The sequence below is a fragment of the Zalophus californianus genome, chromosome 4, assembly GCF_009762305.2.
Source record: "Zalophus californianus isolate mZalCal1 chromosome 4, mZalCal1.pri.v2, whole genome shotgun sequence".
NCBI lineage: Eukaryota > Metazoa > Chordata > Mammalia > Carnivora > Otariidae > Zalophus > Zalophus californianus.
This window is the reverse complement of record NC_045598.1, coordinates 17,038,366-17,052,234: the sequence shown is the minus strand read 5'-3', so window position 1 is coordinate 17,052,234 and position 13,869 is coordinate 17,038,366. Positions and strand designations below refer to the sequence as shown.

The window sequence follows — 13,869 nt, the reverse complement described above, 5'->3', positions numbered from 1 at the left end:
CCTCTTCAAGATCCTGTTTTGAAATTTTTTATACTTATACCCAGAAGTGAAATTGCTGGGTCAAATGGTAATTTGATTTTTCACATTTTGAGGAGCTACCACACTGTTTTCCATAGAAGCTTTACCATTTTATTTTCCCACCAACAGTATACAAGCGTTCATTTTTCCGTATTCTCACCAACACTTGTTTTTTTGATAGCAGCCATCCTGATGGGTATGAAATGATCTCCCATTTTGATTTTGATCGCATTTCCCTAATTTTAGTAATGTTGACTATCTTTTCATATGTGCTTGTAGGCCACTTGGATATTATCTTTGGAGCGATGCCTGTTCAAGTCCTTTGTCCATTTTTTTTTTTTTAAAAGACTGTATTTATTTATTTGACAGAGAGATAGGGAGAGAGGGAACACCAGCAGGGGGAGTGGGAGAGGGAGAAGCAGGCTTCCCGTGGAGCAGGGAGCCCGACACGGGGCTCGATCCCAGGACCCTGGGATCATGACCTGAGCCGAAGGCAGATGCTTAACGACTGAGCCACCCAGGCGCCCCCCCCTTTGTCCATTTTGAAATTATGTTACTTGTTTTTTGTTAAGTTGTAGGAGTTCTTTATATATATATATTCTGCTTACTAATGCCTTATCAGATAGATGATTAATAGTTACTCTTAACGGACACCTGGGTGGCTCAGTCGTTACGCGTCTGCCTTTGGCTCGGGTCATGATCCCAGGGTCCTGGGATCGAGCCCCGTGTCGGGCTCCCTGCTCGGTGGGGAGCCTGCTTCTCCCTCTCCCTCTGCTCCTCCCCCTGCTTGTGCTCTCTTGCATGCTCTCTCTCTCAAATAAATGAACAAAATCTTTAAAAAAGAAAGTTACTCTTAAGTTCTAAACTTAGTTATAACTACTCTGTCCTCCCCTCAAACTACAACTTTTTAAGAACACTTGAATTCTGATTTCTTTCTTTATGACTTACATGTTATTACCCAGCATTTTAGTTCAGTTCTCTTTTGGTTTTATCCTGACCTACCTACCTCCTCCTATCCCCAGTTGATTTTTGTTTGTTGTTTAACTGAACCAGTGCTTGTTTGGGTTAATTTCTTTGCTTTCCTGGGGTGTCTGGGTGTCTGAGTTGGTTAATTTCTGCCTTTGGCTCAGGTCATGATCTCAGGGTCCTGGGATCCAGCCCTGTGTCGGGCTCCCTGCTCAGTGGGGAGTCTGCTTCTCCCTCCCCCTCTGCCCCCCACCCACCCTGCTCACTCTCGTGTGCTCTCTCAAATAAAATCTTTTTTTTAAAAATCTCTTTGCTTTCCTTTCCTTCTTGCATATCATGCTCACCTTAAGTGATCAGTTTCTTTCTATATTTTTTTTAAGATTTATTTTTTTGAGAGAGCATGTCCACAAGCAAGGGGAGGGGCAGAGGGAGAGGGAGAAGCAGACTTCCCATTGAGCATGGCACCCAAAGTGGGGCTTGATCCCATGACCCTGAGATTATGACCTGAGCCGAAATCAAGAGTCTGACACTTAACCGACTGAGCCACCCAGGTGCTCCAGTTTCTATACTCTGAAGTACATCCATAAGTAGCTTTTTCAGTGAGGGTCTGTTAATAATAAACACTTAGGTTTTTATTTTCCTTTTTTTTTTTTGTTCTGAAAGGGCTTTTCTAATTCTGTCTTTTTTCATAGTTTCCCTGGGTATTTTCTTCTAGGTTATGATTATTTTCTCTTAGAAATTTAAAGATGGCACCATGTCTTTTGTCTTCTATTTGATACAGGTTTCTGCTGAGACGCTAGTTCATTTGTTACTTCTTCATAGAATACATATATCTTTTCCTTCTTGTTGCTTCTCTTTGTGGTATTTTGCTGTATCCTTACTTAAGTGTCTAGGTGCAGATTTAACTTTACCCTGCTTGGTTGGGACTTTGCTTCCTAAATATAAGCTCCCTATCTTTCATCAACTCTTGAAAATACTAGTAGCTCTTCAAATATTACCTCTCCCTCATTCTCTCTGTTCCTTCCTTTTGGGACACATGTTAAACTTCCTCATTTTTGGACCTCTTTGTTTTATTCCCCACCTATTAACCTTTCTTTCTTTTTATTCTTTTCTTTTTTCCTTCTTCTTCTTTTTTTTTTTAAAGTAGGCTTAATATCCAGCATGGAGCCCAGTGCTGGGCTTGAACTCATGAATCTGAGATCAAGGCCTGAGCTGAAATCAAGAGTCGGGTGCTTAACCGACTGAGCCACCCAGGCGCCCCATTAGCCTTTCTTTCACAAAATCTTTTTAAGTTTGTGCTACCCTTTGTAATCTCCTTATATATCTTCCCAACCACTGGACTCTTCATTTGCATCTAATTTGCCATTTTCCATTTCTAGTGATTCTTTTTGGTTAATTTTAAAATCTAATCGTAGTTGATACCATCTTTTTCTTATCTCTGAACTAAAATGCTGGGTAGTAACATGGGAGTCATAAATCAGAATCCTATTGTTCTCAGAAAGTTGTAGTTTGAGGGAAGACGACACAGTAATTATAACTAAGCGTCAAACTTGCTGAGAGTAACTATTAATCAGATATCCTTCTTTTATGACTTTAAACATTGGAATGTGCTTAATTTACGGTCTCTATCTTACGAACTTTGGTTCTTATTTGTATAAGTATCCTTTGTTCAGTCATAGTAAAACAGTGGTCCTTTTTTTTCTTTAAGATTTTATTAGAGAGAGAGAGAGTGAGTGGCAGGCAGAGGGAGAGAGAGAAGCAGGCTCCCCACTGAGCAGGGAGCCCGATGCGGGCCTTGATCCCAGAGGCCTGGGATCATGACCTGAGCCAAAGGCAGATGCTTAACTGACTGAGCCACCCAGGCACCCCTCCATATGTGTTTTGTAATTTAGAATTGTAAACCCAAGGTTCAGCAGGACTTTATCTGTGGGACTCTTGTGTGACCTGGGTAAAGAGTGTATCTCTCCAGAGTATTTTTTGTTTACCTCTGGTAGGTTTCCCAGGGATTTTACCAGGCTGAGACCATTTTAGGTTAGATTTGCAGTGAGGACAGGTTGATACCAGACCACTCAAGGCACCAGACCACTCAAGGCAGTAAATTTGAATTCAGAACTCAAGTGAAGGCATGCTCAAAATTATAAATTCTCTAGGGGTATAACCCTTTCTTTCTCCCCTCATGGAGCCTAGGTCCTATTATCTCCCTAATGCCAGTGAGGTGATTTTCTTTTTCACTAATCTGTTTCTTTCCCTGAAGCTGTCATAGCTCTTAATAATCTTATGATTATTTACTGCTTTGTTACCAAGAGCTTCCTCTGCATTATCTCAGAACAATAATGGGGAGAGATATGGTAGGGATCACTATACCCATTTTACAACTCAGTAAAACTGAGGCTGTTTACTTAATGATTTGCAGAAACCTAAGGACACTCCTGAGATTATGTAGGTGGCACATGGTGAAGATGAGAAATGAGGCATTCCTCTGTGTATTTTTGCCATGTGGCTTCTGTGGAATTCTTCATTAGGATGAAACTAGATAATCACCTCAGTATAAAGCACCAGTGTTTTCCTGCAGGATTGTTAAAATTCATTTCATTCGGGGCGCCTGGGTGGCTCAGTCATTGGGCGTCTGCCTTCAGCTTGGGTCATGATCCCAGGGTCCTGGGATCAAGCCCCACATCAGACTCCCTGTTCCGCGGGAAGCTTGCTTCTCCCTCTCCCACTCCCCCTGCTTGTGTTCCCTCTCTCGCTGTCTCTCTCTCTGTCAAATAAATAAATAAAATCTTTAAAAATAAATAAAATTCATTTCATTCAACACATTTGAGCACCTGCTATGTTCTAGGCACAAGAATTAAAACAACTGGGAGCTGAAGTACAGATGTTAGATTTGCTGCCTGACATGCTTTCTGCTTTCCTTCTATAGACTGATCATGGTCTCCAGCTGCCAAAGAAGGTTGTGGATGCCAAGAGAAAGGTAACCATTTCTCATCCCCTCGAGCGTAACTGGATGCCTCTAGGAGCCCACACCGGCTGGCAGTAGACATGGCTGAACTTACAAACTACAAGGATACCGCCTCCAGCCGCCACCTGCGGTTTAAGTTACAGAGTCTAAGCCGCCGTCTTGATGAGTTGGAGGAAGCCACAAAAAACCTCCAGAAAGCAGAGGATGAGCTCCTGGATCTGCAGGACAAGGTGATTCAGGCAGAAGGCAGCAACTCCAGCATGCTGGCGGAGATTGAAGTGCTGCGCCAGCGAGTGCTGAGAATCGAAGGCAAAGATGAGGAAATTAAGAGAGCGGAGGACCTGTGTCAGCTGATGAAGGAGAAGCTTGAAGAGGAAGAAAACCTCACCCGGGAGCTGAAATCAGAGATTGAGCGGCTTCAGAAACGAATGGCTGAACTGGAGAAGCTGGAGGAGGCCTTTGGCAGGAGTAAGAATGATTGTACCCAACTCTGTCTGAGTCTGAATGAGGAGAGAAACCTGACAAAGAAGATCTCCTCTGAGCTGGAAATGCTCAGGGTCAAAGTGAAAGAACTGGAATCTTCCGAGGACCGCCTGGATAAAACTGAGCAGAGTTTAGTGTCGGAGTTAGAAAAGCTGAAATCATTAACTCTGAGCTTTGTAAGTGAGAGAAAATACTTGAATGAAAAGGAGAAAGAAAATGAGAAACTGATAAAAGAGCTCACTCAGAAACTGGAGCAGAACAAAAAAATGAACCGAGATTATACAAGGAATGCTTCTAATCTTCTGGAAAGGAATGACCTACGGATTGAGGACGGGATCTCCAACACACTGCCATGCAAAGAATCAAGAAGGAAGGGCACTCTGGACTATCTAAAGCAGGTAGAGAACGAGACAAGAAACAAATCCGAAAATGAAAAGAACCGAAATCAGGAAGACAACAAAGTTAAAGACCTTAACCAAGAGATTGAGAAACTTAAGACACAAATCAAACATTTTGAATTTTTGGAAGAAGAACTTAAGAAAATGAGGGCCAAAAATAATGATCTTCAGGATAATTACCTAAGTGAACAAAATAAAAACAAACTCTTAGCCAGCCAGCTGGAGGAGATAAAGCTCCAAATCAAGAAACAGAAAGAGTTAGAGAATGGGGAGGTGGCAGGGGATGAGGCCTTCCTGTCCAGCAAAGGCAGGCACGAGAGGACTAAGTTCAGAGGCCATGGGAGTGAGGCACCTGTGTCCAAGCACATGCCCCGGGAACTGTCCCCTCAGCATAAGCGGGAGAGGCATCGAAACAGGGAGTTTGTGCTCAACAGTGAAAACTATTCTCTGGGCAACAGGCAGGTTTCCTCTCCCAGTTTCACTAATAGGAGGGCAGCCAAAGCTTCCAACGTAGGGGCGGCTGCAGACAGTGGGACTCAGGAGACCAGGAGAACTGAAGACCGGTATGCATCGGGCTCTTCTCAGAGTGAAGGGAGGAGGCCCCGGGAGCAGCCTTCAGTGCTCAGCCGCTACCCACCAGCTGCTCAGGAGCACAGTAAAGCTTGGAAGGGTACTCCCAAGCCAGGTACCGAGAGTGGGTTGAAGGGAAAAGTGGAGAAGACAACACGAACATTTAGTGACAGTACCACCCATGGATCTGTTCCCAGTGACATACTGGGTAGAGCTGACAAGGCCTCTGACACCTCCACGGAGGCCCTCTTTGGCAAGAGGGGGCAGGTACCCGGCAACGGAAGTCCGTTAAATCAGGCTGCAGACTGTGGCAGTCCTAAGGGGATTGGGTCCCTGGCCTCATCTCGAAGATCTTCCTCAGAAGGGCTCTGCAAGGGCAAAAAGGCTGTCACTGGCCAGGAGGCTGATACCGGTTCCTCAAATTCCAAGCCTCCACTTTTATCAAAGTATCCTTATAGCTCCAGAAGCCAAGAGAACATCCTTCAGGGCTTTTCAACCCCAAACAAAGAAGGCATCGATCAGCCCGTAGCCGTTGTGATGGAAGACAGCAGTCCACACGAGGCCCTGAGGTGCCGAGTCATCAAATCCAGTGGCAGAGAGAAGCCAGACTCAGATGACGATGTGGACGTAACCTCTCTCGTGACTGCCAAGTTGGTAAACACAACCATCACTCCGGAGCCAGAGCCAAAACACCAACCCAACTCTAGGGAAAAAGCCAAATCCCGAGGGGGACTTAGAACCTCCCTGTTTGAGACTGATAAAGATGTTGGAACAGAAAATGAATCTGTGAAACCTGTCCGAGCCTCCACCAATGCCGTGGAGTTCCCAGATACCAATGGTGCTGGGGCTACAAGCCAGCGGCCCTTCAGCCCCAGAGAGGCCTTGCGGTCCAGGGCCATCATCAAACCTGTCATCATTGATAAGGATGTGAAAAAAATCATGGGAGGATCTGGAACGGAGGCCACCACGGAGAAGCAGAAGTCCACCTCCAGACCAGGGCCAAACAAGGTGACAAGCAGCATAACCATCTACCCCTCTGACAGCCCCAGCCCTCGGTCCGCCCCAGGTGAGGCTCCGCGGGAGAGGCACACGTCCACCAGCAACATCCAGCTTGGGCCAGCAGAGCTCCCGTCAGGTAGCAACCACATCAGCACCCCCTTGGAGCTCTCCATTCACAAACATGACATTGCCCTGCAGCTCCCGGAAGCTGAAAGAACGGGAGATGGGCCCCTGAAGAACAGGCCAGAAACAGTGGTCTCTCGGAGCAGCATTATAATCAAGCCCTCAGACCCCGTGGAGAGAAACAGCCATGCACCCCCAGCAGAGACAATCAGGTGGAAAAGCCATGGTGCCCCTTCAGAAGCGGGCTCTGCAGACACCAGGCATGTTACCGTGCGGAACGCCTGGAAGAGTCGGCGAGACTTGAACTCTTTAGAAGACCCCCCAGCTCGAGGAGGCAGAAACGTGGAAGCTCCCAACGCCTACACCCAGAGGGCCGCCACAGACTGTTCAGACCTCGGACAGCCCAGGTTGTACCTTTGCGAGCAGGGCACTCAAAGGGCAGGAAATTCAGGGGACGCCCCCGAGCTCGCCTCCAGAAGGAGCCACAGCAGCCTCACCGTGTCCGAGGTGCTCACTCGTCGGAATCGGGTGGGAGACGCAGGCACCACGGCAGCCTGGAACCACTCGGCAGGCGCGGTGAGCCCCCTGCTCTCCCTCTCCCTGTCCCCTGCCTCTCTCCCTCCCCTCCTTCCACTTGCCTTTGGTAGAGCTGGGGTGCCCAGAGAACTGCTGAAAATCAGGTGGGTTTGGCCTTGGGGAAGAAGAATGAAGTACGTTGAAGAAGGTATTTTGGCAGAGGGCAGCATGACTTTCCAGAACCCTTTTCCCGGTTTTGTCTCTTCTGTATATGAAGGCCACACGAAAAGAAGAGAGATCTGGCCTCCATTCTCTGGGTTTGCCAGAGTAGCCAAAGGAAGTCCCCTTAAAGCACCCCCCAGAGCAGCACCTAGAAGCACAAGAAGCCGTGCCCAGAGAGGAGAGCCCGGGAAAGGGTCCCCACAGCAGAGCTCGGCGGCTGCTGGCATGTGGGGAATGAGAGCGAGGGCTTAGCCTGGGCCTCCTTGATACGCTTTATGCCCATGTGTCACTCTCTTTTGCCCTAGACAGCTGTCTGAGTCATTGCATCTTCCATCTGAGGGCAGGGCTGGTACAGTAGGCTCATTACAGGATAGATAAATCCATAACCACCTCCTCATTGGAAGGTCAGAGCGTCAGGGGCGTGAAGGGGAAGCCTCTGGGAGTGTCTTTTAGATTCGGAGCCTACAGGGATGCAGGACATGTTGGACTTAGCCTTGTTTCCTTCTTTTTAAAAGGCAGGTGACGGTGCATTAACTTGAAATGTCCTGTAAGTCCTCACAGGGTACTCAACATCTGACAAAGCACTTCCCTACCATCTCAGTCTCTCCAAGAGCCCCGCGGGCAGGTATTATCCCCATTTTTTAGATCTAGAAATGGAGGGTCAGTGACACAAAGTGCCTTATTACCTAAGGCCACCCGAGGGAATTACTGGAAGAGCTAAGATTTGAATCTCTAAGATTCCTGTTTCTGAATCCAGCACTTTCTACCCTGTCAGCCCGACGTTCTCACTCGTGTTGTTTGTGTTCTTTGATCTGCATTTGCTCGAAGGACCAGTGAGAACACGGAAAAGGCAGAATTCTGGTAGAAGAGGAGTTAAGGGGGGGGCGGTGTTTAGGTCCCTGAAGCTTTGGATAGGAGAGAGAGGAAGAGGGATAGGTATAGGACCTGAAAGGGAAGGAAACCGGCCTTATGGTAGTTTGTAAGTGGGAAGTAGGAAAAGCCTGGTCCGGCTTCCTTTTCAGGGTACTTCCCTGCTCCTCAAGCAGGGAAATGGCTCACCCCAAGAAGCATGCAGTCTGCACGTGCAGAATGCAAGGACTGCCGGGCACCTGCTTATGGGGCCGGCGCCGTACCCCCACTCCAGGCCCTGCCCTACCCTACGAGCCCCAGAAGCTTGGGGGGTGTAGTCTGGCCTAGTTTCCAAGGAACGTTTAAGTTGGCCTGTTCTCAGACCAAAGCACATCTCTGCCGTTAACGCTCTGGTCTGCTACACTGTGCCTCCCTCTGCCAGGCTGGAGAGGACCCCTGGGGCAGGGAGTGAGCGTGTCTTGTCCCTCGCTGTTGTCCCCCACAGCTCACTTCTGTCCTTTCTGGCCCAGGAGGAAGGGGACGACTGCGCACTCGGTGCCCACAGGCGACCGCACAACTCCCTGGAGCGGTGTGAGCTGCCTGCGAAGCCGGGGCCGTCAGAGCCGGGGCGAGCCCGGGCTGAGGAGCGGTTACGGCCAGCCAGGCCCTGCGCCGAGGACAACTGAGCCTGCTGGGTGAGGTCTGCCGTCTCCTCTGCTCCCGCTTCTCCGCTCTCCTGCCTTCCTGCCCTATGAAGGATGCCGGGCCAGTTAACGAGGCTGGACGCCAGGCCTTGGCTGGGAGAGATGGCAGACCAGGCTGTGGCTCAGGTCATTTTTGCCAGTTGGCCAGAGGGGATCAGAAACTACAAGCTGGACATAAGTCACCCAGGCCCGGCCTTCCCCAATGCATGAGTCCTCTCTCCTTGTCCCTGTCCCCAGGTCGGATGGGCCCCTCTGGCCCCCAAATGGGGAAAGCTCTAGAAACCCCTTGTATCCTCGTCACACAACAGCAGCCGAAAGCCCTTCTCTGCTCCTTGGTGGGTCAGAGGGCGCCCTTTCAGTGCTTAGTTTCTTCCAGTTCACTCCTTGTTTGGTCTAGGGGCCTAAGTACCGGCCGAGACCCAGCAGCGGTCCGCGCCACCTGGGGGCGTCCCTCAGACTTGGGCAGCAGCAGGTCTGTGCTGCTTCTGGGGGACTGTGGGACCAACCTTTAGGCTGAAGCTTCTCTGACGTGGCCCCCTGGCTGATGATGGTTTCCTGGGGGCAGAGCACACGGGTACCCACCTACTGGACTGATGTCATCCCCCCCGCCCCCCGGCTCTCGGCTGACCTTCCAAAGGCACCTGGAAGCGCACAAGCCTCACGCATCTCCTTTCCTGGGCACCAAAAAATGCTGCTGGCCCTGCCCGCTCCTCTCCCTTGGCTGGAGACTTCAGGCCGACTCCGTCGTTTCCAGCCTTCGGAATTCTCCCGGACTAAACTGGGCCTGGCCCAGCGTGCTCTGCCTTCTAGCAAGTGCCCAGCAAGGGGGAAGATGGGCAGGAAGAAGCATTTCCCCAGTCACTGCACAGAGCAATATTTCCGTGAAAGGTATGGACTCTGTCCCTCTTCCTTCCCCCCACGGAGGAGGTATGGCACTTTACCAAGCTGGCGCGTTCCTCCAGAGGTGGGCCCTCAGGGTCTGCGAACTATCATGAGGAGGACTTCACTGGAGGAAAGGTAATAAATGCCTACCGAGGCCCCAGGTTTGTACAAACGCGAAATGCAGCAAACCTTTCAGGAAGCCGCATAAATAAAAATGGATTAGTTTCCGTATACCAGTCACGGGGGAGGGAGGGGCGTGGTTACAAAGAACCGTATATTCTTGGCACTGCTTTTTGTAGAACACTCAGTTCAAAGAAGGGATCCCTTTTCAGAGGCTTGTAACGGTGCAGACACTGTTCCTTCATAGTGAGAGTGTAACTAGGCTCAGGAAAGCGGGATTTTCTTCATGGCTTTGCTGTGGGACTTTGGGCGAGTCACTGTCCTCTTGGGGCCTCAGTTCCCTTATCTATAAAGTGAATTCTTTGAAATGGTCTCTAAGGGTCCCAGATCTGGCATTCTGCGAGGATTCTGGTTATACTGTCCTGTGGGGGGTTGATGCTTTTGGAAGGTAGCATCCAGATGGTTCAGGGAAGGGGTTACCCCCCTGCCTTGTTTTTCTGGACCTTATTTTTTCCACGTTTTAACATCATGAGGATGAACTCCGCAGAGCTCGGTTGGCCTCGTTTTTCTAGTCTGTGAGAGGAGGGATTAGGTCAGCTGGCTTCTGTAGCCCTTCTGGCGCCAGCCTTGCCCACTTGGCACACAGTGTCCCCTGGCTTTCGGGACACCAGTTGGCCGTCTTGTGTTGCTGTGCCTTGTGACTGGTCTTCCCTGTCTGCACTCAGTGTGGGAACCAGCGCTCGTGGCGCCCGTGTCTGCCATCAGACTGGGCGACCCTGGAGGCGGCTTGGGGCACACCTAGCTTCCTTTCGGGGACAGGAAAGTTTTGCGCCGACTTCCATTTTCTGGAGTGTTGCCAGTCTAAGGGCATTGCTGTCTAGCTTCTCTTTGCTTACAGTGCTGCCTCAGAGGCTCCGTTTAAGACGCTGTTTTCAAAATCTCTTCCTGCTGCTTCCCCTGGGTCACTGCCCAGAAACTAGCTTGCCCAAGGCTGCAACCTCTCACCTGTAGCCTCCCTGCCCTTCTTCTTCACTGGTTGGCAACCTTGAGAGTCCAAAGGAAACGGACCTCTGTCGTGGTCAACTGAGGTTACAGGAAACTAAGCCTGTGGCTCTTCTCTGCTGGTGGAAACAAAAGGGTGCCAAGCCATGCCTACAAAGATTTTGCCAATAATTCACATCTTTGGGCGTTGGAGCCCTGGATTCTGGTGCTGTAGCTCCTGGTGCCAAAGTCTGGATCTTTCCACATTGCAGCAGCACCGACACCTGCCACTCCTCAGAAGGTCTGTGGAGGAGGGACAGTGGTGGTGCCCTCTTGCTGGGGGCTGCGATCTTAAACTGAGTGCAATAGGGTTTGATTGTAACCATTATTTCAGGATAAGTACTGTGTTTCCTTAATCGGCATACTTTCTAGAACCATTGCGAAATAGATTTTATTTTTAAATGTCCTCAGCATTGCAGAAGATACCATTTGTAATAGCAAATGAAGGCTGGAGGCTCAGTTCCTCTGGGTTTCAAATGGCTGGCAAGGCTGGCTCGCAAATTCCGAAGTTCGAAGGCACCTTTCTGAAAAGCAACCTGTGTGTGTGACCACCTGGACCTCACTGTTAGGGGTCCTAGGGAAAACTTCCACGAAAAGGGGAGACCTGGTAGTGAAATAGCTGTCCAATGGACCAGCTGTCCCCACCGCCCCAGCCAACAGACCCGCTGTTAGGACAAGCCTCTGCTGCAGCACGGCTCCAGCTCACTGGCAGGTGGCTGGCTGTGGGAGGGTGCCCAGGGAGCCTGGCGCTCCAGAGCTGCACGGTTGGAGCAAGTATGTGAGGGCTGAATGCCAGAGGCCAGTCCCTCACCACTCTGGTACTCAACCCCCTCCCCCCCGCCGCCCCGAGAAGGATGCAAGGGGTGGCAGGCAAAGAAGCCCTGGCTATTTTCTTTTACTTGGCAATGAAAGCACACGGGCTGAAGGGACCTGCAGTGGGGCCCAGGACACCAGTCTCCATCACAGGCAAGTCGGCACATTCATCCTCCCCCCTCAGCGGGTGTGGGGAGGGTCTCTGGAGCTTGGAGCTGGCATTCTGGGGCAGTTTTAGTGCTTTACATGTAGTGGGTTCGTGCCAAGTGCTACCCTTTTCCGGTAAAGGAACGGGGACCCAGCCGCTGGGTCCCCAGTCGTCCCTGTTGAGGTGGGGTTTGTTGTTACTCCGACAAGACTGCTTTGGAAGAGCTGCTTTTAGGGATTATCTTTTGACTACCCCAGGTGGGGCACAGGGTTCTCCTCAAAGCCTCACACCCAAGATCATAGGAAAGGGGCCCTATTTTCCTGCTGCTTCACAGCTCAGAACATGTACTGAATGGAATGTATTTTTAAGAGAATAAAGTCTATTTTTTTGTATTTTAAAGAAAGATTGGGAGGGCTGGGGAAGTAGCCCTCAAAAAACTCTTAATGCATCAGAGGCCCCTTTGCTGGGGGGCCTCGGTCTCTGTCAGTCCACCTCTGCTCATTCAGGCAGGTGCTCTGGTCTCACCCCTGCCCCTTGGAGTCTAGGTGCAGCAGCTTCTACAGTCCTGCTCCAAGCATGGGACCAAGGAGGCCGGACCCTGTTGCTGGAAACCAGGGCGAAGCCACGAGCAGTGACTCGGGGCTCCTTGGGTGCATGTGTGTAGTGGAAGCTGCCTGTCTGCATGTATCCTCTGGCTCGAATGCTGTCTGTTGGCTCTGCAGCACGATATGTAACCAATAAAGCTCCCTAGTTTCCATGTGCGCTGTGTGAGTCACTGATGCCATTTTTGTTGTCATCTGGGTACAGCTGTTCTGTGCACTGGCACAGCCCGTGTGTCACACTGTATTTTATTTAAAATAACCAACTAATTAGTGATGCCGTAAGGACTGGAAACATGCTGGGGCCTGGAGAAGGACACGCCTAGCACCCACATAACTGGACTTAAATGGAGCAATGAAACAGCTGCTAGGATTCTTAGTTTTAGGCTTGTCTGTTGTCACACACGAAACAGTGATCTGTCTCAAGGTGCCTATGCTATTTATTTAAAAAACATGTTCTAAAACACCTCACACACACCGGATCCCCCACCTGAGGTAACAATGTGAATGGCAGAACTGCGATTCAAATACAGGTCACAGTCCAAAGTCTGTACACTTCCCACCACATGCTGTTCATACCACTCACTCCTGGTGTGCAGATTTCCCCCGCTGCTGTTCCTCGAAGACTAGGGGAAAGCCCTCTCCATCCTATCGTTAGCCCACCAACGTAACGTCCCTCAAATCTTAAGAATAAACCTCATTTAGGTTAATTATAGGGAAGAATTGACTAACACGAGTAAAATCTAACAGATTATGTATGTGCATTTATAGTAACATTGTCCATTAGGAGCCCCTGAGAAGGAACAGTTACTGTTCCCTTCTTGTAAAAATGTTTTTACCTTATATGGCAAAAGGGACTTCACAGACATGAGTAAGGATTTTGAAATGGGGAGATGATCTGGGTGGGCCTTAAATGAAATCACAAGTATCCTTGTTTGAGGGAGACAGGACTCTAGAACAAGAAAAGCAGAGATTGGCGTAATGAACTCTGAAGACGGAGGAAGGGGGCCACAAGCCAAGAAATACAGCCACCAGAAGCTAAAAAGGCAAGGAAATGGAATCTTCCCTCAGAGCCTGCTGCAGTAATCTGTTAGAGCAGCAATAGAAAAGTAACAACAGTTCAGTCACTAAACCCTTGATCATCTCCTTATGTAACACTTCCTAAAACTTTTATACCAGTAGTTGGACAAAAGTGGAAAGTTAGCACATACCCATGGAGGTGACCTGGGGAGTAAAGCCTGAATGGTCTGCCAGAGACCCACCCAAACTCTGTGCCTTGTTTTATCTTAAAAATTCCAAGTCACCTCTAATACCCGTATGCTTGACCAGTAGCTTCACCCTCTTGGCACACGTCACCCCACAGTCCCAATGGGGAACGCTCTAGTTCCACCGATCAGGTAGCCCATTGCTTCTGTGGGGTTCCCCTCAACCCTATCTTCAGACCAAAACCACTTTTTGC

General features: G+C 49.6%; 1 protein-coding gene across 11 annotated transcripts in view; it reads left to right on the top strand.

Moving 5' to 3' along the window:
- Nucleotides 1-12,572, top strand: part of LUZP1 (leucine zipper protein 1) — a 101,024-nt gene extending 88,452 nt beyond the window's left edge. For 8 of the 11 annotated variants that reach the window (XM_027605686.2, XM_027605661.2, XM_027605656.2 and 5 more), the window contains 2 exons: nucleotides 3,905-7,092; nucleotides 8,634-12,572. In XM_027605686.2, the coding sequence (XP_027461487.1) occupies nucleotides 4,024-7,092; nucleotides 8,634-8,789 (3,225 nt within the window). In that variant the 5' untranslated portion in view covers nucleotides 3,905-4,023 and the 3' untranslated portion in view covers nucleotides 8,790-12,572. Of the gene's footprint in view, nucleotides 1-3,904; nucleotides 7,093-7,769; nucleotides 7,880-8,633 lie in introns of all 11 variants that reach the window. The other 3 variants (XR_003522098.2, XM_027605704.2, XM_027605722.2) reach the window with 3 other exon arrangements.
- The last annotated feature ends 1,297 nt before the right edge of the window (nucleotides 12,573-13,869 follow it).